This window comes from Pleurodeles waltl, chromosome 4_1 (genome assembly GCF_031143425.1).
Source record: "Pleurodeles waltl isolate 20211129_DDA chromosome 4_1, aPleWal1.hap1.20221129, whole genome shotgun sequence".
Classification (NCBI taxonomy): domain Eukaryota; kingdom Metazoa; phylum Chordata; class Amphibia; order Caudata; family Salamandridae; genus Pleurodeles; species Pleurodeles waltl.
The window spans coordinates 314,324,677-314,348,947 of record NC_090442.1 but is presented as its reverse complement, the minus strand read 5'-3'; the positions used below and the strand labels follow the sequence as shown (position 1 = coordinate 314,348,947).

The following is a 24,271-nucleotide window of genomic DNA, read 5'->3' as shown; positions in this document are numbered from 1 at the left end:
ATGGGTCGCTCTGAATTATGGCTACTGTGCATGGTAGCGGGAAGAATATTGGGTCAACAGTTGAATAATGAGGCTTCACTGTAAATTAATTAATTCTCGAGATAGCAAATCAAATATTAGAACAGCTGTCCCTCAAGTGAAACTGTAAGAATCAAATATCACATAGAAACCCAGTGGAGTCTATGCTCAGTTTATAAATGTAAAAAAAAGAAACACATTTATTTAAATTTCAGTAAGTGTAGTGGGGAAACAGAAATGCAGAAAAAATAACATGCATCATATACAAAGTCGAGAAGTTCAGGCATTGTATATGTGCCAACATTTTCAGTACAGAAAATTAGGTCACAATATTACAGTATCCTTGCTTGTATTTACATAAAATTGTTTAAAGACAGAGTCAAGGTACTTCAGTGGAGTAGTAGTAGAAAGCCATGTCATCAGCATATAATTTAAGTTTCGGTGCATTTGATTGAGGAGATCTGATATTCGAGTCCTGGTGAATAGCATAAGCAAGTGGCTCAATGAAGATAGCAAACAGTATGGAGGATATCGGACGCCCTTGTCGAGTGCAGGGTCTTATAGTAATCTCCCCAGCTGGTATATTGTTAATGATTATATTAGCTTTTGTGTATAAAGAAGCTGGATGGAAAGCCACATTTATGTAGAATAGCGCATAAAGCTCCACATTCAACGAGATCAAAGGCTTTTTCCACATCTAAGATTATCACCGCAGCCTTGATATCTTGGGTGGAATAGCAATCAAGGGCTTGAAGCAGGAGTTTAGTATTAAGTGATATACCCCGCTGTAAGAAAACCATTCTGGTCTGAATGTATGATAGATGGAACCATAAAGGATAATCCTTTAAAGGATTAGCAGTAATCTTGGTGAACAATTTGTAATCGCTGTTAAAAAGGCAAATGGGTCGATTTAAAATGCAGTTCCATTACTGGTTTATTATTTTTTTTTTAAACTGACCACAGTCAATTCAGTGAAGTAGGCCAGTATGGTACAGCCTATTAATATCTGGTTGAATAAACTTGTTAAAAATGGAATCAATTGCAAAGAGAAAGTTTTATAAATCTCTACAGGAATACCAGCCCGACTACTGGCTTTAGCACTAGGCAGAGATTTTAACACCTGTTGAACTGCAACTGAAGTTATAGGCTTAGGCATCATTGCAGTCTGTTCTACAAAAAGCTGCAGCATATCAGTCGCACCAAGCCACTCCGTAATCCCAGCAGAGAAGGAGCTGTGAGATACAGAGTATTATCTGTAATACTGAGCAAGGAATGCTTTAGCTACTGCTTGAGGCTGAGACGCCAGTGTATTGGTCGACAGTTTGTGGATCATTAGCAACATTAGCGTTAGCATGACTCTTAACAGACTAAGCAAGAAATGTACCTCTATGCTCACTTTGCTCATATCTTTCTTGCAGAGATGTGTTGTGATTTACAGTTTCTTTAATGGTGAAAAACTCCCCTAGAGTTTCTCCACCATGAGATATGATTTATGTTTGTATGTATGGTGGCAACTAGTTCATGAGCCTTCATAACTTCATTCAAGGTAATCAAGAGTTGAGTATATTTCGCCTTTTCAGCTCATTTATTTTGCACAAGAGAATAAATTACTTGGCCTCTAGAGAAAGCCTTGAGAGCTTTCCAAACTGTAAAGTCAGGAGCTGAACCTCTGTTAAAACACAGAAATTCCTCCAATGCCATGCGCATCTGTTCAACCCAAGAGTAGTCTGCAAGAAGTAATTTGTTGAAGACCCATCAATATGCCAGTTGAAATGGCAATAGGCTGGTTGATATGAAGTCGAATGATCAATCTCCAAATAAATAACAGAATGGTCACAAAACACATTGGTCAGAATAGTAGAACTAACCCAGCATGCAGAGTGTGATACAAAAAAAAAAAATCTAAGCATGACGTGGACTTATAGCTTTTGGAATGACCCATATACTGACGTTGAAAGGGTTGTCCTGACTGCCAGGGATTTATAAGGGCGAAATCCCACATTAAATTATGTAAGGTGGAAATTGAGTTTAGCTTATTTTGATGTCAATTTAAGGGGGAGGAGTATGTTATAGCTTATGGAAGCGTAGTATGTCATAACTTATGTAAATTAGAATGTTCTAACCCAGGGGCAAGAACGGAATGTGGAGCGAGGGGAAGGGTGGTGAGAAGCTGGAGCTGGCAGTTGGATGCTCTGGATGGGGCCTCTGTGAATGGAATAAACTTCAACCTTCAACTTAAGCCGACATCCTTCTTTCTTTATGGATACCATACTACAGTGTGTTGTGCTCCTCAAATCTGTAGGTTCTTTTAAGTCCTTGGCAGTGAAATGTTTGTGTAAAGTGTGCACTGCAGGTTCCAATAGTAACAGAGACCCCTGCCCTTCTTTGCGTGGCTGAGGTCACATTGGAATACTGCCTCCATGCCACTTACTGTACCTCTGTGAATCCAGCACGTCTCTCCGCCTCCCTGCTGCAAATATAACTCAGCGCCTGACCAGAAGAAGCAGCGCCTTGAATGTGGCCAGGGTGAATCCCACAACGGGACGCAGCCAAATCACCTTTCCCACACGTTCCCCGTAGCTCTGAGCCCAAACATTGCGCATTGCGTGCACTCCCGGTCACCATCTTGTAACGCCTCCATCCAGAAATCAGCCTTAGTCATGGGGAACGACGGGAGCATCTGAGACAGGAATCGGCATGAAAACTCATGTTGGTCGACACACACTGACTTGCTTACATGCACATTAAGAAAGGAGTGAGGCTTCATGACAATCTGCTACTGTCTACGTGAAATGAATTGAATTTTGCTATTGAAAAATATTTCAAATAAGAAATGATGCCATTGTATGCATGTTTCCAGTTCTTTTGGTGCAGATGCTCATGATCATATATTTATTGGACCAACTTACAAATGTAAAGTCTGAAGCATGCACTGTCTCAGAAATACTTACTATGCCATGTCAATAGGAATAGGGCCTATATGACCTACTCACATTTGTGATAGAACATCACACCTGACCCAGTTCTCAAATTGGGCATGTTTGGTACAAATGTCTCTCATAACATGGAGAAAATGCAGGTACCCCTTTCTTTGCCATGAGTCAAAACAGTACTTGGTTTGTGATGAGGAATCTAGCGACAACCTTTAGCACAAAAGAATACACCAAACACAGCATCAGACCCGTCTGAAAAACTTACACCTCCAAAAATCCTCATCTGCATTGGATGTGTGTCATCCGTCATGTGGATGCCGAACAACATTGCTGTAAAATAAAAAGGTTAAACAACAAGATTAGCTCCATACAATAATTCACCCTGTTGATGCTGCTGTTGGACTCTCAACTGCCCATCAAACTCCAGGAAGGCCAGTGAAGGATGTGGGCCATTAGGGGTTCTGGGTAGGGCGTACACGCTTGCCTTGTTGGGAGGCCTGGGCCAGCTGGGCTTCTGCTGACTTCCTGGTCCAGCATCAGTGGTCCTCCCATCCTCTTTCTACAAAGCACGCTGTGCCTCTTAAAGGCCCCACAGGTTCCGCATCTTCTTCGCAATGGCCTTCCACAAATCCCTCTTCTGATGGGGTTGAACTGTATGGATGCGAACAAATTACAACAAAAATGTTGAGTGATTTTGTTTGTCTGTAGTTCAGTTGCACAATGTTATGCCATCTTTCACATGCATTCCCTGAATAGTCAGTACAGATTATTTACAAACATTTCAAAGTTCCTAAGAAACTCTAATTTTCAGTTAACTGTGGATTAGCCTCATAACTTTCTTTCTCCTTATGTAACCAAAGGCACAAACATCATATAAGCCAGGTATAGGAAACTTTTCATGTAGTGAGACCCACTCCAGATTAGTCCAACTCATTGTGAGCTACTGAAGGCTAATCAACTTGTAAATTATTTACACATAACCACAGGCAAAGCTACATTGTGTTTATGCCTAAACTTCTAAGAGTCAGATACTATTGTGTACCCCACATACAGTGACTAAGGGCATTATCAGAGGCTGCCATATACCAGTAAAAGTACGGTTTTGGGTGATGTATGAACAAGTGTGTGTTGTAATGGGACACGCTTGTGTGGCTGATTGAGAGCCTGGGTCATTTAGACTGGCAGCACAGGAAATAGCTCTCCCCATGTGTGGCACCATGACATGTTTAACAAATAAAGATATTCCTATTTCAGAGAATGGGCTGTACATAGGCAGAACAGCATCAGACACCCCCATAACTTAAAAGACTCTAGTTGGACTTAACATTTCTCTCAATTCAACCTGGGCTGTATGTTATGCCTATTAACCACTGGAAGTGAGGTCCCTGCGGTTTGTCCAATTGAACCTGGAATTGTGAGTAACATTCACTGAAAACTCAGCTAATTCTTTCAAGTGACTTCATTTCAATGCACATACATTTCTGGCATCCATAAACCACACCCTGTACGCAGCTAAATCATTCAGTTCACTACACCCCAATCACATCACATTACATCAGTCATGAACAAAAAGAGAGCAAATAGCCTGTAGACAAAGTGGCAACAAGTTACTTTGGCAAGCAATTCCCATTCAAATTGTACCTGTTCCTTGGGGTTCCCATACAGCTGGCTGTACAGGGACATGACCTCCCTGGTGAGGAGCTCCAACTCCTCTGGTGAGAAGGCAGGGGCCCTGTCACCTTCTTTGCCCAGCATCCTGGCTCCAGAGGTCGATAACAGCAACAAGAAAAACGAGGTCTTGTTAGATGCAGTGTTACGAGGTTAGTGAGTTTTATTTCAATATACCGCATTCAAGTACATGGCGTAAGCACTCCACAACGGGATATACACAGCCATTGGCTTTCGTGCTTATCCGTCACACACATTAGCCTATACTAGTGTCCGTCGTGGAGAGTCAACATCTACAACACGGTTAACTTTCGCCGACAGCAAGGTAGGGCAACTGTCATTTTAAAATGTGTAGCTATGTGTATTTTTGATTTGTTTTTGCGTCACCAGCACCCAAAATAGTGCCTAGTTCGTATACATATCTCAGATACGTATGACACTGTTTTTGGCAAGATATGACACATACAACTGTGAACTCTTATTGTGGTTGACATCGATAGTGGTGTATGTAATACTCACGTTGACGGTATTTTGCAAAAAACAAATAAAAACAAAATGTGCAAATAATACATTTCAAATGTATCATTCACACATCTGTAAAAAAAAAAAAAAAGTCAGACATGATGTTTGAGAATTATGGTAACATATAGGACACAATAAGAGCATTAATCTAACCTAAATATGAATTGTGTGTTGATTGTGAAAGTCTTGTGTAACAATTTTTATTGATAGTTTGTCTTACTTCCATGCAGACATATGAAGCAAGGGGTGGATAGAAGAAGGTGTCCTCAAGTCTTCAGATCATTTCCAGACCCTGCCACCATGAAGAAAAAGGTCCTAATCAAAAAGTTTGAATTAAATAAGCAAATTATACTGGATTTATGTCCGCAGCTGGACCCTGATCTCATGCGTCCCAATATGAACACAACACCAATAGTGAAACTCATGGCAGTACTTCATTTTGTGGCTACTGGCTCTTTTCAGTTTACTGTGGCAGTATCTGGAGGCATTTCACAGCCAACTTTCAGTGATGTTCTACAAGAAGTTCTTGCTTCAGTGAAAAGACACATCAACAACTTCATCTGGTTTCCAACAGCTAAGGATTTGGCCAATGTGAATGGAGAATTTTATGATTTGGGTGGCCCGCCACATGTGGTTGGAGCAATTGATAGCACATGTATTGCCTTGGTGCCACCACATGCAAGTGTCATGATTTGCACGCTTCTTACCGCTTCAATCTGCCAGTCTCTGGGCACCACGTGATTTCTTGCTTTTTCTGGATTGACCAAGGTAAGGGTGACCCAGTAGCCAGGGTGCTGCTGACAGTATAATGCCTAGCAGGCCGTAACTTCCAGGAGTCCCAGAGGAAAGAACCCAATATTGGGGGGGAAAAAAAAACTCAAATCATAGGAACTCCTAAAAAGAGGCAAAAAGTAAAAACTGAGAAAAATAAAGAATCGGGAACAACAATATTGCAGGCAAAAACAGGATAGGTTCAAATCACAAGAAATGGGAGTGAGGAGCACCACCAATACGGAAGTGTCTACAACGCAAGGAACAGAAGACCATCTGTGCTTTTATACTGACAAACAGGAAGTGACATGCAGGAAGAGCTAAAGACACCATCTTGGATTGGGAAAGCCACATACAAGTGAATGGAAAAATAGCCATAGTAGAAAAGGTGGTAAGCAATGCATGCAGGGAAGAAGCGGAATATATAGCCAAGTAAGGAGAAAAAAGGTAAAGAAAAAGAAAGAAGAAAATTAAATCCAGAAAACCGGTGAGCAACTATGGGGCCTCAAATGAGCGCAGCGTGACCCTGAGCCCAAGAGAGGACTCCCAGGCCAAGCCATAGCCCAAAAAGTGGGCCGCAGCAAGACAGTCAGCCCGAAACGTGGACCGCCGATCCAACCGTGACCTGCGAGGGGGACACCGCTGATCTCCGTGGTGTCACAGCAAGGGAACAGGTCTACCTCAATCGTAAGAACTTCCATTCTGTCAATGTGCAAGTTGTCCGCTTACTTTATTTGTACATCACAAGTGTGTGTGTATGCCCGCTTTCCTGGGTCAACACATAATTCCTTTGTACTACGAAACAGCACCATACCCCTTCAAATGTCAAAACGTGGTCCTTAGGGGCATGGCTTGTTGGTACGTACAATATGACTTGAGGATCATTTGCTTTAATCCTAGTTTAGGATTGCACAATGGCCTGATATGATTTTAATCTGTCAATTTATTGCTTCCATGTAGGAAACTCCGCATATCCTAACCAAACATGGTTGTTGGCTCTGTTGAGGAATCCAACACCATGGGAAGTCCGCTTCAGTGAGGTCCATGGAAGAAAAGGAGGCCAGTGGAGTGGGTGTTTGGGCTCCTGAAGGCCAGATTCTGGTGGTTGGACAAGACTGGTGGAGACCTCCCCTGCTGCATGCTGCACAACATTTACCTGTGACGGAACATCCCAATCATCGTAAAGAATGGAGACCATGAAGAGCCATCCAAGGAGGGTGTTGAAATGCCCAGTGAAAATTACAGTGGTTAAGAGGAAGGAATTTACCTCGGTCAAGATCTCATTGACCACTTCTTCACCTGAGTGTAAGTGTACCCTTATGTATATGTGAAATCATAAATTTGCCCTTGTTATTCAGTTTCAGGGTCTTTCACCATGCCCTCTTGATTTGGACATTTCAAAGTTGTGACATTTCCGGTAATATGTTGCTGTTGGAAAGTACAAAGGGGACAGACACCCACTTGGGATGCGCAGATCTTGCATAGAGACAACTTGCACTGTGATTGAATGGAAGGTCTTGAGATTGTATCAGACCTGTTTACTGTGCGATGTTCTTACAAAGGCGATCTGTGCTGCTTAACTTGCTCTAACCACGTGTATGTCAAGCCACAGCATACTGGTCTTCTTTCACATTGGCTGAACGTTCACTTTATGTTTAGTGTTCCTTGTAGATGAAAGAAAGTTTTTTTTTTTTTTAGCACACCACTCAATGGTGGCATTGCACCAGATACTGCCACAGAGTCCCGGAATGGTCATGTGGCCTTAGATTTGGTTACTGCCATGATGTAGACTATTGGTGTTATTAATATAGGATTCCTATTGTGAGGGCAGGATATCTGGCTCCATCTGAGGGCATGCGTCATTAGTAGGTTACCTATTTAATTTGATTTCATGCAATATTCCCTTCTTTCCATGGTGTCCAGGTTCTGGAATGTCAACTTCTAAATGACACACTTGTTTGGTTTCTGCGTGGTTGATGAAAGGCATGTTTAATTGTGTAGCAAACGTCTTATCTAGAAATGTATGACACCGTAACATTCAGATTTCATTGTTTTTATCCACCTTTTATTGACATGGGAAACACATTACCTAGTTGGTGTCTCTTATTTGTTTCAGTATCGTATTGTTTGACAGATGTTAAAAATGATGGTGTACAGAAGACATAGAAAAAGATTTACCACAATAAATGCTACACTAACCTTTCTCTTTGTTTTATGTGCATTTATTTTTAACAAAAAGTGCAATAGTTGTGAAACCAGAAGGAAAAAGAACAAGAATAAAAAACAAAACTCCATCATGGTGGTTAAAACTATATTGGTTGAGCGCAAATTGTTTGGAGTCCAATGTATGAAATACATCTTTCATTGGAAACAGTAAATGTCCATGTAATTAATAGTCCACAGAGTGAATGGTAGACACACACTGGAGGGGGTGGTGGAGGTCTTACCATCCTCTCCTGGTGTTCTGGATGAATGTCTCCTTCTTGTTCAACAGGTGCAGGGACTGAGTAGGGTGGATCAGTTTCCTCCTGTGGCAGGGCCTCCCTGTCTGTTCCTGCAGAAGGTGTATTGTGTCCTGATGTAGAAGGGCCACAGACTGGTAGATCGTACTGGGAAAACCCTGCACATGTGATGGTAAATGTCAAGTATCACCCCCAGTCAAGGAGCACAAATTTGAGCTGTGATTCTGTAGTTCTTGCATGTGCTCCCTCTGTACCCACTTAAGGTTCCTGATCTCTGTTAGAGCCTAACCCATCTCGTCTTGGGACTGTTGCATTGCTCCCAAGACTCAGTCAGTGGTGGTCTGGGTGATGCCAGTAGCTTCACTTTCCTGGCCCACTGATACCCTCCCACAACATCTACCCCGACTACCCTGTGCCCTTGAGGCAGTGTGGCTCATCCCACTGGTTCCTGGCACAACTGGAAGTAGTGGTGGTTGCCCACAGTAGCCAGGACTGGGGGGCACACAACGGGATCCTCTAGACACAGCAGGTATTTGTATCCAAATGTGCAGTTGTTGTAGCAGCAGTGGTGGGATGTATAGGTGTGGGTTGAGAGAGACTCTCTGGGGCTGTCTGCCCAGACAGACTAAGTGGACCAGGCATCCCCCTCATCATCCAAACTTGCAGGAATTGTGTCTTCACTAAAGGCTTGATCCTGGCCTGGAGTGGATGTGTCTTCAGATGCAAAAAGTGGTCCACTGGCCCTGGGTGTTGGTTCTAATATGAATTACAAAATAAAAATACATTAAAGGTCTGTATTGTACTTTAAATGTGTCTTCAGTTCCAGATGACAAAGCCTAAAGAAAAACCATGATTAATGGGATGTTGAGGCTTTTGTGTGTGTTTTTCACTTTTTACTCATGCAGGTCAATGTACACAGAAACGCACTTCAGTAGCAGTGATGGAGAGATGTCCTTAAATGTAAAATTGACAGTGTACATTGTATGTGCCAGACTTGCAACCCAAAATGGTAGAGAGGAGATTTTAGAGCTGTACCACTTCACAGCCTAGATACCTAAAAAACAAACTATGGTACAACCTATTGTATTTAATGAAATTGGTCATCATATGAATACTGCAAAGTAATTTGGGCATCAATGCTACTTATAACCACCATGTCACAGAACATGGTTGGAAACCTTTGAATCCACAAACTGTTACTTATGCAAGAAAGTAAATCAATTCAATGTGCTGACAACATACTGTATCAACACAGAAAATGAAATCTTAATGCATACAATGAAATGGTGAATGCCTCATGCCTGAAGCTTTGAATTTTGGCCGTAAGTCGAAGTAAAGGGAGGTTGAGCTACATCACATTGCACTATTGTTTTGTAGAGACCAAAGTAGGGCATCATGGTAGTAAACACTTGCCAATACTTGTGAAAAAGTGGGTAACACCTACCACTATACATTTATACAGTGGAAATTAAACACACATTTGCAATATGTACACACGTGTATGAAGTGATTAGGTTAGGATACCACTTACAAGCACTATACCTTATTGTGCAGATGGATGCAGTCTAGAACCTGTATTTTTTTTTTTGTAAAACAACCTATGCTGAGATGCAGCAAAGGACAAGGGAAATGCAAGAGGTGATCCATGGAGGGCAACATACAGTCTGACAGTACATATTAGTAATTGTTAAATAACTTGGAACAGCCGATGCTACTAATTTGGATAACACAAGATATTTTTTAAACTGAAGTTTAAATATATATGTTTTGATAGGTGTCCTGAAATATTTTGAACAGCTTAGTTAAGTGCAAGGACTAAATTTGTGATTAATGAGACATACAAAGGCCTAACGTACCAGTCTACACTCCACATTTCCTGCTGCTGAGCTTTCAAAGACAACATTGATTGATGGAACGAGTATGTTTTGTTAAGTTGATAGTCATAAATAATATACAACAGTTTTGCCTTCTTTCAAATTGTAACATTCAACCATTTGTGTTTTTCCTTGCAGTTTAACAGGCATCCAAACCTGCAGATATGACAAGCCTCCTGACCAGGTCTCCTTGGTTTGTGAAACAAATATACTGTGGTCTAAGAGTTAGCAGAAATCTTCAGACTGTTCAGAAACATCATTGTAACTATCTGGGGAAATCTCATGAATATTTAGATAAAAAAATATTGAATTTGTGCTCCAAAAGGGGTGAGGAATCTAAAAGGATTTTAGATCAAGCTCATTTGAGCAGGTTTGTAGATGGAGCATGTTGCTCTACCAACATGACAAATGGAATCCCGGCTGCACAGCCTAGACCTGTGTTGGTTGAACGTTATATTCCTTCAGGTTTATCGTACTGTGCCCACAGTGCTACTTATAACAGACGGATCTTGAAAGTCTCAAAGAGGTTCTACTCAATTGCTCCAAAGCTTACGAAGATAGCAAAGGAAACCTTGCCAACAGCAAAAAGACCACCAAAGGCTCCCAGGACTAAACAGCCATCAAGAGCTAATTTGCCTCAGCGGCTTGACACAGAGGTAATTTCATACTTTGGTTTTGTTTTAATTATGTTGTAACAGTCTGTGTTATGTACTTTTGGAAGTCTGTTACTGGGCTGTTTGTGTGTTGACATTCTCCAAAGCAGCAGGGCTTCAAATTCTCTGACTTTCCATCATCTTTAAAAACTTATCATTACAAGACATCTCTTTGATGTAGAGACCTATCTTGCAAGTTAAAGCAAGTGATTGTTTTACTCTTAATCAACTAATTGGCAAAATGCTTAATGGCAGAATTTTGGCTTGCAGACTCGACTTGTGCTTTGCCCCAATAACACAGATATAGAATTCTAAACCCACCCACACCCACCTAAAGCCACACAGTCATGCAGACAAAAGTTGTGGAAATCAACAAGCAAGATCTGAATTTCATCCAAGTAATCCACATTTATTTTAATGTTCTTCAATTTTTTTCTAAATTCACACAGAAGGAACCTGATTCTGAACTTTAAATGCTAAAGAAATGACCATCAAGGCTTTTTTCTACAGCACGTTAGAATTCACATTTCATCCTAGGTAACCATATAAGTGTTCACCTAGTGCATTTCGAACAGAAATCCCTTTGTCAGGGGTAGCATTAATATAATAAAGGCCCATTAGCGACCATGAGTTATCTCTTATAACACAAACATGAAAGAAACATTCAAACACGGGCAGTGCTGAATTTGTAAATACAAAGTTGCCGGTGCCTAAAGCCCTCCTCTTAAACATGCGGCTGCTGTAATTAAATGTGTGAACATGGAATACTGAGGCGGTGTAATCCTGAAGCCATATTGGGCCTCTTCAATCCTCATAAAGCCACTCCCTGCCCCTTCAGCTCACTCTTGCAGCTTTCTACTTTCTCCCTTTGTGATGCTTTTTCTTTTTTCCCTTCATCCGTCTTTCCCATGTGTGTCTTTTGCTTGCAGCAAATGCTTGAGGCATAAGAATAAGCCCCGGCCCTCAAAAATAAGTGCCAGTGCTCAGCACCGGAAACAACAAGCACAAATTAAGCACTGAACATGTGCAACATGCAGTTCATAAAGTGAATGCCTAAAAACCACCACCAAATCGTACTGCAACCAATTGCACCACGAACATCATGCTCAGTTTAAACCAAAAATATTTAAAAAAAAAAAAAAAGAGTCTTCATGCTCAATATGTGCTGTTGCACTGTGAATAAAATATGCTTTATGCTGAACTGAACCATGTGTAAAAAAACAATTGTGCAAAACTGAGCGTAAACCAAACAGTGAACTCCCAGTATTACAGATGTATAATCTGCATCTCCAATTTCTCAGCTCTTTGACCTGTGATATGTCCAAGTTGACCTCTTACAGGGACAATGGGTCATCCATCTGTGCCTCCTGCTCTGGAGACATCATCTACAGGTTGGCACACTTTTTTGTCAGAGAGGAACTTACGTAGTCCCCACTAATGGTCACACCTAACTCCTACTAATCTAGTCTACACAGAGAAACCACAGCAAATGCATTGAATATTTTCATTGGGGACATAAGACTAATCTCATTAACCAAAAGTAATCAATAACCACTAAAATCTGTTTCAGAGTAGCATGCCACTTGCTGTAAGCACTCAAATGTCTTGTCTGACAGTAAGCACTATATAAATCTAATTTATATTGCTCTTTAGTTCTGCTTCTGCAAATGTATCGACCCGTCAAGGCAGATAGGTCAGCAGAAGGGACTCTACCTAACGTCACATGCCAGTTTCTATACAGTTATGTGCACAGTAATTTTAACATGTTAATCAAGCTCTGCTTTTTGGGAAAGGGGGAAATTCATGTGACGTAGATAGCGATTGTCAGATTTCTAATACAATTTAGCTTTATTAGGTTATTTTTTTTTTAGATTATTCTCCAAAAGTGATTGGTATTTGTAAAAGGAAACTGGTGAAACCTAAAAGAATCTTACACAGCAATTTGAGTCAGGTTAAATGTTTTATTTGGTTAACAGTTGGGAATACAAAGTACAAATTTGAGCAATGGAAGCCTATTCAGCGAATGAAGGGACACCCAGAATAAATGACCTGCTGCTTATCTATTTTTTTGTTTTTCTTTGGTACAGGATGTGATGCAGTGCACTGCTTTTGCCACAGCCGATGAGTATCATCTTGGTACACTATGTCATGACGTTGTATCCCATGGATATTTTGAAGTGGTAGCCCTGCCACGAGGTACATTTTCAAAATTGTAACTTTAAGTGCATTATTTTTGAGAACTGTACCTTGATTTCCGGTTTTACTTTTATATTATCCTTGGTTCATAGATGAATCGTACATGAATAATAATGATTCTTATCATATCCTACACAGTTTGTATTTTTATCTCTATTAATACTGTTGATAGACCAAGTCTGAAAGGAAGCCTGGAGATAGTAGTGGGAGTCTCAACAGGAAACAATCAATTAGAAAAAGCAGAAGCAAAGAGTTATTAGGGGATCAGAGCCTGTCTTCTCAGAGAGTCCTGGCTGTGGTGATGCTTTTGCATGATAATCCCCATCAGTGAAAGTGGGTAGAGGAAGAAGCCCACCCAATGAGGGACATTCTAGCAAGTCAAGCTAGGCCTTCTTTCTGGCTGCTCCAGAAAAGTCACTTAGTTGCAATGGAGGACGGATTCTAAGCAGTGTTAGGAATATTACCAAATTCATTATTTAATTAATTAATGCTGCTAAATTAATCAAAAGATGCTCTACTTGAGATTTGACAGTTTGCAGCATGTAGTTAAGACACCGTACATCATTATTAAATATTATGACTAGTCATGCAGTTCAGTGAGTCAAACACTCCCCAATGAGTTTGTGTACAACCCTTACGGTCTTTCTTTCTTCACAGATTGATATGCTTGTAATAACTAATGCTATTCAGTTATGTAATAGTAACCTGTAACTGGTAGGGCCAACTAGCAGCGTAAATGCATTGCTCAGGAATACATACATATATGTAAAGCACAAAAGCTCTAATATAGACTATCAAGCAAATTCTGTAGTTAATGTATTACTTCAGAAACACATTTGCAATATGGTATAAATATGCAACACAGAGTTTTAACATTTACCATCCAACCTTTGCTAAAACAAAAATCTAGTTAAAGGGTGGAGAATATTTATGATTCATGATATTTGTTTTTTTGTTGTTGTTTGAATCTGTTTTTGAGCTTTTCCAGTTTTTATAACTTGCATATCCTAGACACAAATGTTACAACAATAATATCATACAGGCAGAGAGTGGTTACCATGCAAGTTGGTCATAGGGGTGGTAATTGGTGCATTAAACAAATGTGTGTGTTATAACAGCTGGTTTGACAATTACAAGTTCAGTTCCACCATCTGTAGTCAAACAGGAGATTTTGTTGAGATAAAACAATGATGTAACAAACAATAAATCCTGAACATTTGAACAGGTCCGCACCTACCAAGATAGTAAAATATGTGATCATCTACAATTGAGCGACCCTGTGAACAGTTGGCGTGATGAGGGGGAGGAGAATCGGTGAGGCGTAGGAGTCCATGTTTTGTGGGGGTGGAGCTTGCCACCGGCAATGATGGCTGTGAGCTCAGAGAGCTCTTGCGCCACCTGGGTAAATACACTCCTTCCCCCCCACCCCTCAAAATCCTGCAATAATCATTCAGATCACAGGGCACAGTCAGAACCCTGTGCCCTTGGCCCCGGGGGAGCCGCGGGAGAGACCTCAGTGGGGTTGGCCGCGAGTCTGCAGCGACCAATGCGGACCAGATCTGCTGACGTGGGCTGCATTAAAATGGCGGACGGCACACGGAGACGCCGGTGAGGCAGAAGGGGCTGGAAAGGTGAGGAGAGACGGAGTGGCAATCTGACACCCCTCAGAGGAGGGAGCGGGGCTGTGCCCCATTAGTTGACGGCTGGTGTGGCAGTGGCTGGTGGGGACCCGGGCCGTGTCCTAGAGTGGCCGTGAGGTCTCAATGTGGACGACGGCCTAGAGAAACGAAGGCCGCTCACAAAAAAATGCTGTAGCGAGGAAAGCAACTCCCCTCCCGCCTGCACCCTAGATGGTGCCCCCCTCATGGGGCCGGAATGAGAGAAGGAAGGGGACCTGCGAGGGGCAACAAGGGTGTCGGATTGAGCCCGGGCATCAGGAGAGACAACCCTGAGAGGGAAGGGTGATCTACATTGACCGACCCATGAGGAGGAGCACGGGAGAGCTGGGGCCCCAGAGGCTGGATTGTGGTGTGGAGGCTGGGCGTCCCTGCCTGAGGGGCATGGCAATGGATCCCCCAAAGCTATGGTGGCCTGCCCCATGGGATGGTCAAGGCAGACCTCGTGGCATTAGGCTGGACCGTAAGGGAAGCAGTTCCAGAGTATTGGCGGTGTGGGATCCCCTCAGCAACTGGCAGGGAGGCAGACTAGGGGTAGACCATCCGAGACAGACCGCTTTGTCAGGTGGCAACAGGAGGTGAGAAGCAGGAAGCTGGGGCCATGGTGAGGGGCTGTACTCCTAAATCGATGCAAGTGAATAGCCTGGATAGATACACAGTGTTAATGGAGGTACTGGAGGGCCAGACACAGAGTGTGGGGAAAGAACCCAGGGGCGAAGTCTCGGACCTAAAGGAGAGCCCTCACTGAGCACCCTTATGGCAGCCATACAGGACAACCGAGGCTCCAGCTCACCCTTGGAGCCGAAGTTAGACGCGGTCTAAATCAACGTCAACCTCCTCAGGACAAATATGGGAATAGAGGGGCTGAGGGCAACCACCAAACATCTGGAGGAGCTGGTCCGGTCCCTCACCAAGAAGAGCTCAGAGATGGAAGCCAGACTTTAGGACCAGGAAGGTGGGGGCCAGGAGAAACAGTTTGCGAGTGGTGGACGTGCCGGGGGGCATGGAAGGCCCTAGTGTGGACCACTTTGTGGAGGACTTGATTTTGAATAAACTCAAACAGAAACGACTGTCCAACTTTTTCTGAGTTGAAAGGGAACACAGGGTGCCAGGCCCCTGCTAAAACCAGGGGCCCTGCCAGGCACAATAGTTGCCAGGATCCTGAACTACAGGGACCAAGACGCCATCCTACAGGCGGCCAGTTTCTATGGTGAATTAAAACTGGACAACGCTGTTATTGCCTTCTTTACAGACTTCACACTCCACGTGCAACGTCAATGGAAGAACTTTGAGGAAGTTAAAAAAGCACTGAAGGCCACGGAACTGAAGTACATGATGCTGTTCCCAGCTAGACTCCGAATAGTGGCGGATGGCAAGACCTGCCACTTCGGGTCCCCAGAGGAAACGTGAGACTGGCTGGAGGGCCGGACGGTAACTGGGAAGAAGCAGGGAGATCGCTGGAAGCCCCAACCCAATGGAGCAGACGGGGCCTCACAGAACAAGCTGAACAGGAGGTACCTCTTGCAGACAGAGACTCAACAACACTATGGAACTACCCCAGAGGTTTGAGGTTACTGTTGACTCCTAATGGGGAGAAGTCCCCAGTTCAGGCGACTGTGAGGAACACCTAGGAGCACCTAGGGAAAACTTTGCCATATACTGACCAATGGCAAGATAATTAGTCAACGTATGGGGGGATTATCAGACATTCACCTAGATGACATCCGTTGATTAACACTGAATAGGTGGCACCCCCTTCCCCCCCCCCCCCATTGTGACATGTTTTATCTAGGGTGACAGACGCTCTGCATGTTGGGGTGGTGTGCACAAATGAACCTACAAAGCAGGGTTGCTGGGAGGCGGGAGTTGTGGGAATGAGATTTACTGTTTGAGTCTTTGAGAAAAGTTCTGTTTTTTTTAACTAGCCTAATGCCTGCAAATGGGGGGGGTCCTTTACAAACTTTGACCATATGGCCCTGGAACGTTAATGGTCTTGGTAGCAGGATCAAGCGTATGCAGGTCTTGCAACATATAAAACGTCATGCACCTGATATTGTTCTGTTTCAGGAGACACATCTGCAAGGGAATAACTATAAGGGCTCACGTAGGATAAACCACTGACTCCAGGTTCGTGGGCATACTCATTAACATATCAGTAGCCGCCATCACACATCGGTTGTTGTATGACAATAACAGACGGTATGTGGCGCTATCAGGAACTTGGGAGGGAACCACTCTAAACATTTGCTGTTTGTATCTCCCCCTTTGCTTACAAGAGGTGACGCTCCCAGAGGTAGGGGATCTGTTGCTGGGATTGCCTCCTGGGGTCCTGATCTTGGGGGGTGGGGGCGACCTAAGCTTAACTATGGACGCAGAGATAGACGGATCCGGGGGTCCAGATAACAGAGGGCCTGCTTTCCCAGTTTGCAAGGGCGCTGGCCTTGATCGATCTGTGGACGGAGGGCAGCCCCCACACAAGACAATACACATACTTCTCTGCATCTCTTGGGAGCGTCTCCTGAGGCCGACATTTTCACACTGAGTGCTCACGATCCCCGGTTCAGAGCCACTCATCAACGCGAGAGGGGATCGCGGACCACTCCCCAGTTGGGGTCACATTGACGGGCCCCATTGGGGACTTCACGCTACTGAGCTGCCTGGATGCCTGGATCCTACGGGATAAAGGGACCAGAGACTGACTAAAAGGTGGGGCGGATCTATACTTTAAAGAAAATCGGGATTCAGTGCCATCAGCATGCATGCTATGGGAAGCTTTTAAGACAGTCCTGAGGGGAAAGGCACAAGCACTAATTGGGGCTGCCAGGAAAGAGTCACGGCTGGAATGCGCGGCCATTGAGAGAGACATACTGAGATTGGAGGGGGTAGCCCTCGCCTCGGGGACCCTGGAGGACCAAGATAAACTGCAATAAAGACAGGAATTGAGGTCTGTGGCGGAAAATCATGCCAGGAACTATGCTATCGCAGCCCACCGTCAACTGTACAAAGTTGGCAAAAAAGCTGGAAAATGACTGAAGCAAAGAGACAGGGAGCGCTCATGGTGGCTAAGGATAGAAAATGTGCAACTATAGCAGAGACCTTTGCATATTACTTTGAGGACCTGTATGCCTCCAGGACTACCATGTCCACAGAGGACTGTACTGACTTCCTTAGCGATAATCATCTGCAGGTGCTACAGGGGAGACGGAGACGCACTGGAGGGTGACATGACAAAAGAAGAGGTGGCCTGTGCCTTGTGGGGCCTACAGTCAGGGAAGACCCAGGCCTGAACGGGATTCCAGTCAAATTGTTCAAAGGACTGACTAATACAGTCACCGGCCCACTGGTAGAGATGCTTAGGGAGGCCTATGACAAGGCTTACTTACCTGCAGATCAAAGAGCTGCAACGATTACAGTGATACATAAGGAAGGCAATCTCCCGAAAGTTTGTGGTTAATACAGGCCTATATCTTTATTAAATATGGGGGCTAAGGTTTTGGCCAAGGTCTTTCTGGACAGAACGTCACGGGGTCCCCGAATCCCTGGCACACCTGGACCAGTCTGGGTTTATGCCAGACAGGAGTATGCAACTTAACCCCTGGCGCCTGTAAGGGGTGCTACACTTGATGCCCCCCCCCCTCCGGCAGAGCAAGCGGTCCTGATGGCATTGAATGGCAAAATTCCGTTTGATTCCCTGGAGTAGAACTACATGTTCGCTGTTCTGGTGAGACTTGGATTTGAGCCGCTATTCTGTGCACGGGTCAAATTATCATTATACACCTCTCCCATAGTGCATGTGAAGGTCAATGGGGTGGTATCTCTGGAGTTCAGGTTATGGAGGGGCACCCATCAGGGTTGTCCCCTGCTCTTTGCCCTTGCATTAGAGCCACTTGCAGCATGAATCTGCCAGGATCCTTTATTTAGGGGGATTCAGGTTTCAGGAGGGTGGGAAGAGTGTATCTCATTATACCCTGACAGCATTCTATTTTATGTATCAAAACCCTTCCTTACTATTGGCAGGCTCATGCAGATTTTCAGAATTTTTGGAGACCACTCGATATACTATAAACTGGTGGAAGTCAGTAGTCTTTCACCTTTCGGGGGAGAGGCCTTGCCTCTTTCAGGATTGCAATGCTTTGGTGGTCACAGCAGGCTTTCCATACCTGGGAATATATGTGACTAACAACCCCTAGGACTTCCTGAGGAGGAACTTAACTCCCCAACTGGAAAAACTCAAGGGGGCGTCACCCGTTGTCACGGCCTCCCACTGACCGTGATGGGCAAGGCAGCTCTTCATAAAATGATGAGCCTGCTGCTACCCTTATATGTCATGCAGAACACACCTTACAATATCCCACTGGCGGTTTATAGGACCAAAGAATAAGAGGTATGCAGGCTCCTGTGGAGCCGGAGTGCGTCCAAGATTGCCCTGGGCAAGCTGCAGAAAGGGGGTCTGTGACTGGGGACTGTCAATTCCGAACATCCAAAAATATTACTGGGTGCCCCACCTTCTCATATTTAGTGAATGGATGTTCGTGGACTAGCAGGCCCTGGCATACAGGCTTGATAGACATATGGTGGGGAGGGAAGGGCCTGAGGGTAGTGATTCGAGCTTCGAAAGAAGCAAATGTAAACCTGGGGTGGGTGGGTAAACTCACTGACCTCTTCCCCTCTATGGCATAGTGACCAGGCTTGCAGTGATTTCAGAAATGGGAGCTGATAGGAATAGAACGCCTGGGAGATGTGTGGAGGGGACAGTTTTTCATCAGTTTTAAGACGCTTAATGAGGAAAACACTTTAGCGACCACTAAATATTAACGATATTTGCAGCAGTGGCATGTCCTGAGGAAGCATATCCAAGAAGATCATCAGCTGCCAGAAGTTTCCCTAGTAGAAGATAGTGTCCTACTAGACCTGCTTCCCTAAAAAGGAATCTCAGTTATTTACAGGATATTAATCAACAATTCCCTAGACCTGCTGAGAAAATTGAGGGAGGCCGACCTGGGACATTTAGAAGATGATTAGTGGGTGGAGGCCCCAGGGACATAGCCATCAGGGCCAGGTTCTGACTAGTCCAGTTAAAAATCCTACATAGATCATACTACTCTCATCCTCTGCTATACAAAATTGGTAGGGCGGTGCACTCACTATGTTTGGGGAGCTGCAATTAAGAAGGCACATTGATACACATACTCTGGGGATGTCCCTTGATACAGGAATACTGGGCCAGCATAGCCCGGGAGATGTCCCAGACCACGTACTAGAAATACCTCTGGACCCTAAAATGGTTCCTACTGGGAGTCTTGGGGGAAAAAACATGGCCCAGATATAAGGAAATTTGGTTGAGACTGGCATCTAGAGTAGCCAAACGTAATATAGCGAGAGCCTGGGGTGGTACAGCCACCCCTCAGGTAATAGATTGGAAGCTCGACCTAAATTGGTGCCAGAGAGCCAAGAAAGCTATATATAAAGGCAGGGGTTGCCCCAGGAAATGGGAGAAAAAATGGGGAGATTGGGTGACTGTCCGAGAAGGGGGAGTTGAGGGGGACCTCAGGGGAGCTCTGAGAATGGAAATTAAGATTAAGGGTGGGTAGGAGGTCGCACCATAAAAGCAGCATAACGTTTTTGATGACATATTCTCTTGTACTATGCAAAATGTGTTGGATTTTTAAGTGTGTACCTTCTATGCTCCAGTGTATACACACTGTGAATCCTGTATTCTGAATTATAATAAAAAGGTTTAAAAAAAAAAAAAGTCAAGTCTTGCATTAAATAGTCATTGGTGACAGTACCACGTTTTTCCTTCTTTTCTAACCTATTGTTATTGATTTTCTTGTTTTTGAATATCCCAAGAATAGGGATCAATGACCACTGTAGTGTAACCACTGGCATTCAATATTGCATGTTTTTCTAAATGTTTAAGCACTGTCTGCAGTGTTCATCTGAAGTGACATCTCAGGAAAAGGTGTAACCCATCTATCAGTTCTGAAATCATGTTCAGCATTAGCATTCAGCAAACCCAATGCTCAGTATATCTGTATTCCCAAATTGTATCCATATAATGATGGTGCCGAAAGATTACTGCCTCCTTTTGCGTGATGGGATTTAAATGCATTATTTGCAGGTGTTATTTTGTCCTTTTGTAAGTGAAAAAATAATTCATGCATAGTTACTGTTTATAGGATTCCACCTGTATTTAATATGTGAATGCAGTTCTTTCAGTTTTGCACATTTCATGACTCCACATCATACTTTAAAAAGAGATCCTCTTCTATTAAGTGAGAGAGGGATAGATGACTGTGGTGACTGCACAGATGACCTCAGTATCCAATTCCTTCATGAGCCAAGAGAACAAGTATCTGCTGTATGTATATATTTTGAATTATGCAGTGATATAATTTCCCTTTTCATTTTAATTTGTAGATGCATCTAATGTTTTGGTGATTGGTACCGAAAATCACGCAAAGGAAACAGATCCTGGACTTATTTTCTTTTTCAGGTATAGTTTAAACCCTCTGTTTTTAGTCCATTTGCATACTTTTATAAAGGAACGTGAAAGGTTAACAGCATAACTTTCAAGATTTGAAGGAACCGCAAATTGGTGTCACTAGGGATTAAAATGTGCACCTTATAAACAAAAAACAAGGAGTTAATAGTGGTCTTTTTCTACCTTAATCAAATTTATTAAACATTTTCATTAATGCTCTGTAAAAGGAACACAGAATAGTACAAATTGTTACCTGTCAGATTTGAGAAAGCAACAACAAAATTAAGAAGTAATTCAGCAATTCTGAAGGTGTTAAATGCCCACATCCGTATCCACAGAGTATTAAATCTATTGGGTGTGACGGCCTGTGTTCATACACTGCAAGGACGTGGAGTACTTAATTCCAACAAATTTACCAACAGTAACTAGCTCCAAAATGTAGAAGGTAATGAGATGTACAGGCCATAGTATGCCTAAATCAGAAGTCCGGCGGAAACATTCTCATCGAATTAGACTGTACTCGGTCGGAACGCTGATGAGATTACCTTCAACATCTTGGAGCTAGTTACTATTGGTAAATTTGTTGGATTTAAGTTCTCCACGTCCTTGTGGTGTATGAACACAGGCCATCACACCTAATGGATTTAATACTCTGTGGATACAGACGTGGGCATTTGACACCTTGAGAATTGTTGAATTTCGGCCTTGATAAAGTCACATTGTGACGAAACACGCGTTGGCTGTCAAGTATGAACCAACTTTATTGAAGAACTATACTGAAAACATGAATGGAATTGTAAATGTAAAATATGTCAATATGAATGGAATTGGAAATTTGAAATAAAGTGAACACTTGACACCACAGAACGGATCTGGTTGATATACCTTTGAACTCTGGACTCTTTTCGACTGTATTTGTGTGCGTTGGTTGTAATATGTAAAAGTATTGTACATCAAAGGACACATATCTCTACCCGTAGGTGGGCAGTGTATTCAATCATATGGCACCACTGACAGAATTTTCAGACATACACTTATCTGCTGTGAATACTCAGGGACAGTTATGGGCGGTGCATGTTTTCGCCATTACCACCCGTTAGGACAAAATTAAGAAGTAATGTTGAATCTAGAGAGACAGAAGGTGTACCATGGTAGAAAGAAAAAACATTTGCAAAACCAATAGGTATTGCCTTTATAATGCAAGTGCCGATAAATTGGCCTTGCCAATGTTTGTAAAGTGTTGTTAAAAAAAAAAAAAAAAAAAAAGACATTTCAAATACTGAAGGAAAAGCTAACATATCTTCTGGTATCTGATAACTATACATTGATTCCAACATGTTCAGTCTTTATAAATGGCATGGTTTACTTTTCAAATAATTTTCTCTCAAACTCTGCACATAATCTAAAACAATAAGGAAATGCCACAATGTAAAGGGAAATGCTTGCCAAGGCCTAATATATTTTCTTCAGGATTCAATTGTTTGGTCCCCTGTAGTAGCCAAGCAGCCAGATTTATGGTCCTCCAGGAGAAATGTGAAGTTTAGTACACCTTCTTCCTCACACACAGCTGTGTGAGTGTAGCAGATGGGCTTTTCCCCCAGCTCTACAAAGCTTGTGCTTTCATGCAATATGTGGAATGTAGGAGATAAAACTAAAACAACCCATGAAGTCTGTTCTTCAGCTGTACTCCGGCAAAAGTCATTGTTGCTGCTATGCTTTTATAGACAAGCTAGAAGGTTTGTAGAGCAACACAGTGTGCGGGGACTGTGTGTGGGGGGGGAGCAGAACACATAGGAGGGAGATAATGCAACTCATGCACTCTCATGGAGCGCTGAATGTAAAAGAAAAAAGTACTCCCCTCTAATTGTAAACAGTGTAAGGATACAAATTAGCCTATCAAAAGGGACATTAGAATGGACAAACAGAATAAGAAGTAAGCAAATGAGTGACAAGTCATAATAGGTCTTATGCAACCAAACAGCTTGTGTGGTCTGGTTTGTGAGACCTAAAAATAAAAGCTTAGGTAAAGCATTTAGGGAGAGCGAAAACCTTTCAAAATGTTGAAGTAATATGGCCTAAATCTATATTAGTTCAAACAGCATTCATATAATTCGCACCTTTTCAGCTTCTCAATAAATAGTCTATTTTCAAATTATGGTATCATGCCTAGATTTAGAAAATATAAGACCAATTTCAGTAGGCACTTCTGTGTTATGAATGTTGTAGAGATGCTGAAAAGAAACCACTAATGTTACATGAATAAATACACATTTCAGGTCACAAAGGTGCCTTTCTACTGTCTTTTTTTCACAGTGTAATTGCCATTTAACTTCTGGTTTATCCCTATCTCAGACTGCCTGCTGCAGTTTGCTGAAGCAGCTGTTCTTACAAATAGTGATAGTGAGTCCCTTGAGTTTTTGTAGCAGTATAACACATCGTATAGAGGAGACGTTTAACAGAAGTGACTTCTTATTCACACTCTGCTGCTTACTAGCCTCTGCTTTACGGTGTTCATTGTTCCGTTATGCTTAGAAGTATAGTGCCTTCACCTCTAACCATTAGCAAATAAGCTCTGGCCTTCTGGACTAGGCTTCGCAATAGTACAAACACAAAAGTTTTGTTTCCTATCCAGAACATCGGTCTGCTGTAGACTTTGTGCTTTTGATCCATGTATACATGCCACACTATATTCCATAAGCGCTGATGTACTTTAAAATTAATATGTTTCTGTCTTATGTAAATATAGGGAAGGCGCTGCCATATTTTGGAATGTGGAAGATAAAACTGTAAGTATAAAAATATTGTGAATCTGATATCTGTCTCTGGAAAGTTACATGCTGAAATTTGATCAATTTTATGTGCATCTGTGACTGTTTCACTGTGTTGTCTATAATTGTCACTTCTTAATGGTTAAATAAATGTGACCTGAAAGAATACTTTAAAGTAAGCTCTGTTACTTAAACATGTTTTCACATATGGCAAATGAATATATGAAGACTATTTTATTGTAAGAA

At 42.7% G+C, this 24,271-nt stretch overlaps 1 protein-coding gene across 4 annotated transcripts in view; it reads left to right on the top strand.

The window, feature by feature from the left end:
- RMND1 (required for meiotic nuclear division 1 homolog) overlaps window positions 1-24,271 on the top strand; it is a 221,251-nt gene that overhangs the window by 12,976 nt on the left and 184,004 nt on the right. The window contains exons 2-6 of one of the 4 annotated variants that reach the window (XM_069228415.1): window positions 5,372-5,453; window positions 10,387-10,904; window positions 12,989-13,097; window positions 21,194-21,269; window positions 24,004-24,043. In XM_069228415.1, the coding sequence (XP_069084516.1) occupies window positions 10,413-10,904; window positions 12,989-13,097; window positions 21,194-21,269; window positions 24,004-24,043 (717 nt within the window). In that variant the 5' untranslated portion in view covers window positions 5,372-5,453; window positions 10,387-10,412. Of the gene's footprint in view, window positions 1-5,371; window positions 5,454-7,197; window positions 7,218-10,168; window positions 10,293-10,386; window positions 10,905-12,988; window positions 13,098-21,193; window positions 21,270-24,003; window positions 24,044-24,271 lie in introns of those variants that run through there. The other 3 variants (XM_069228417.1, XM_069228416.1, XM_069228413.1) reach the window with 3 other exon arrangements.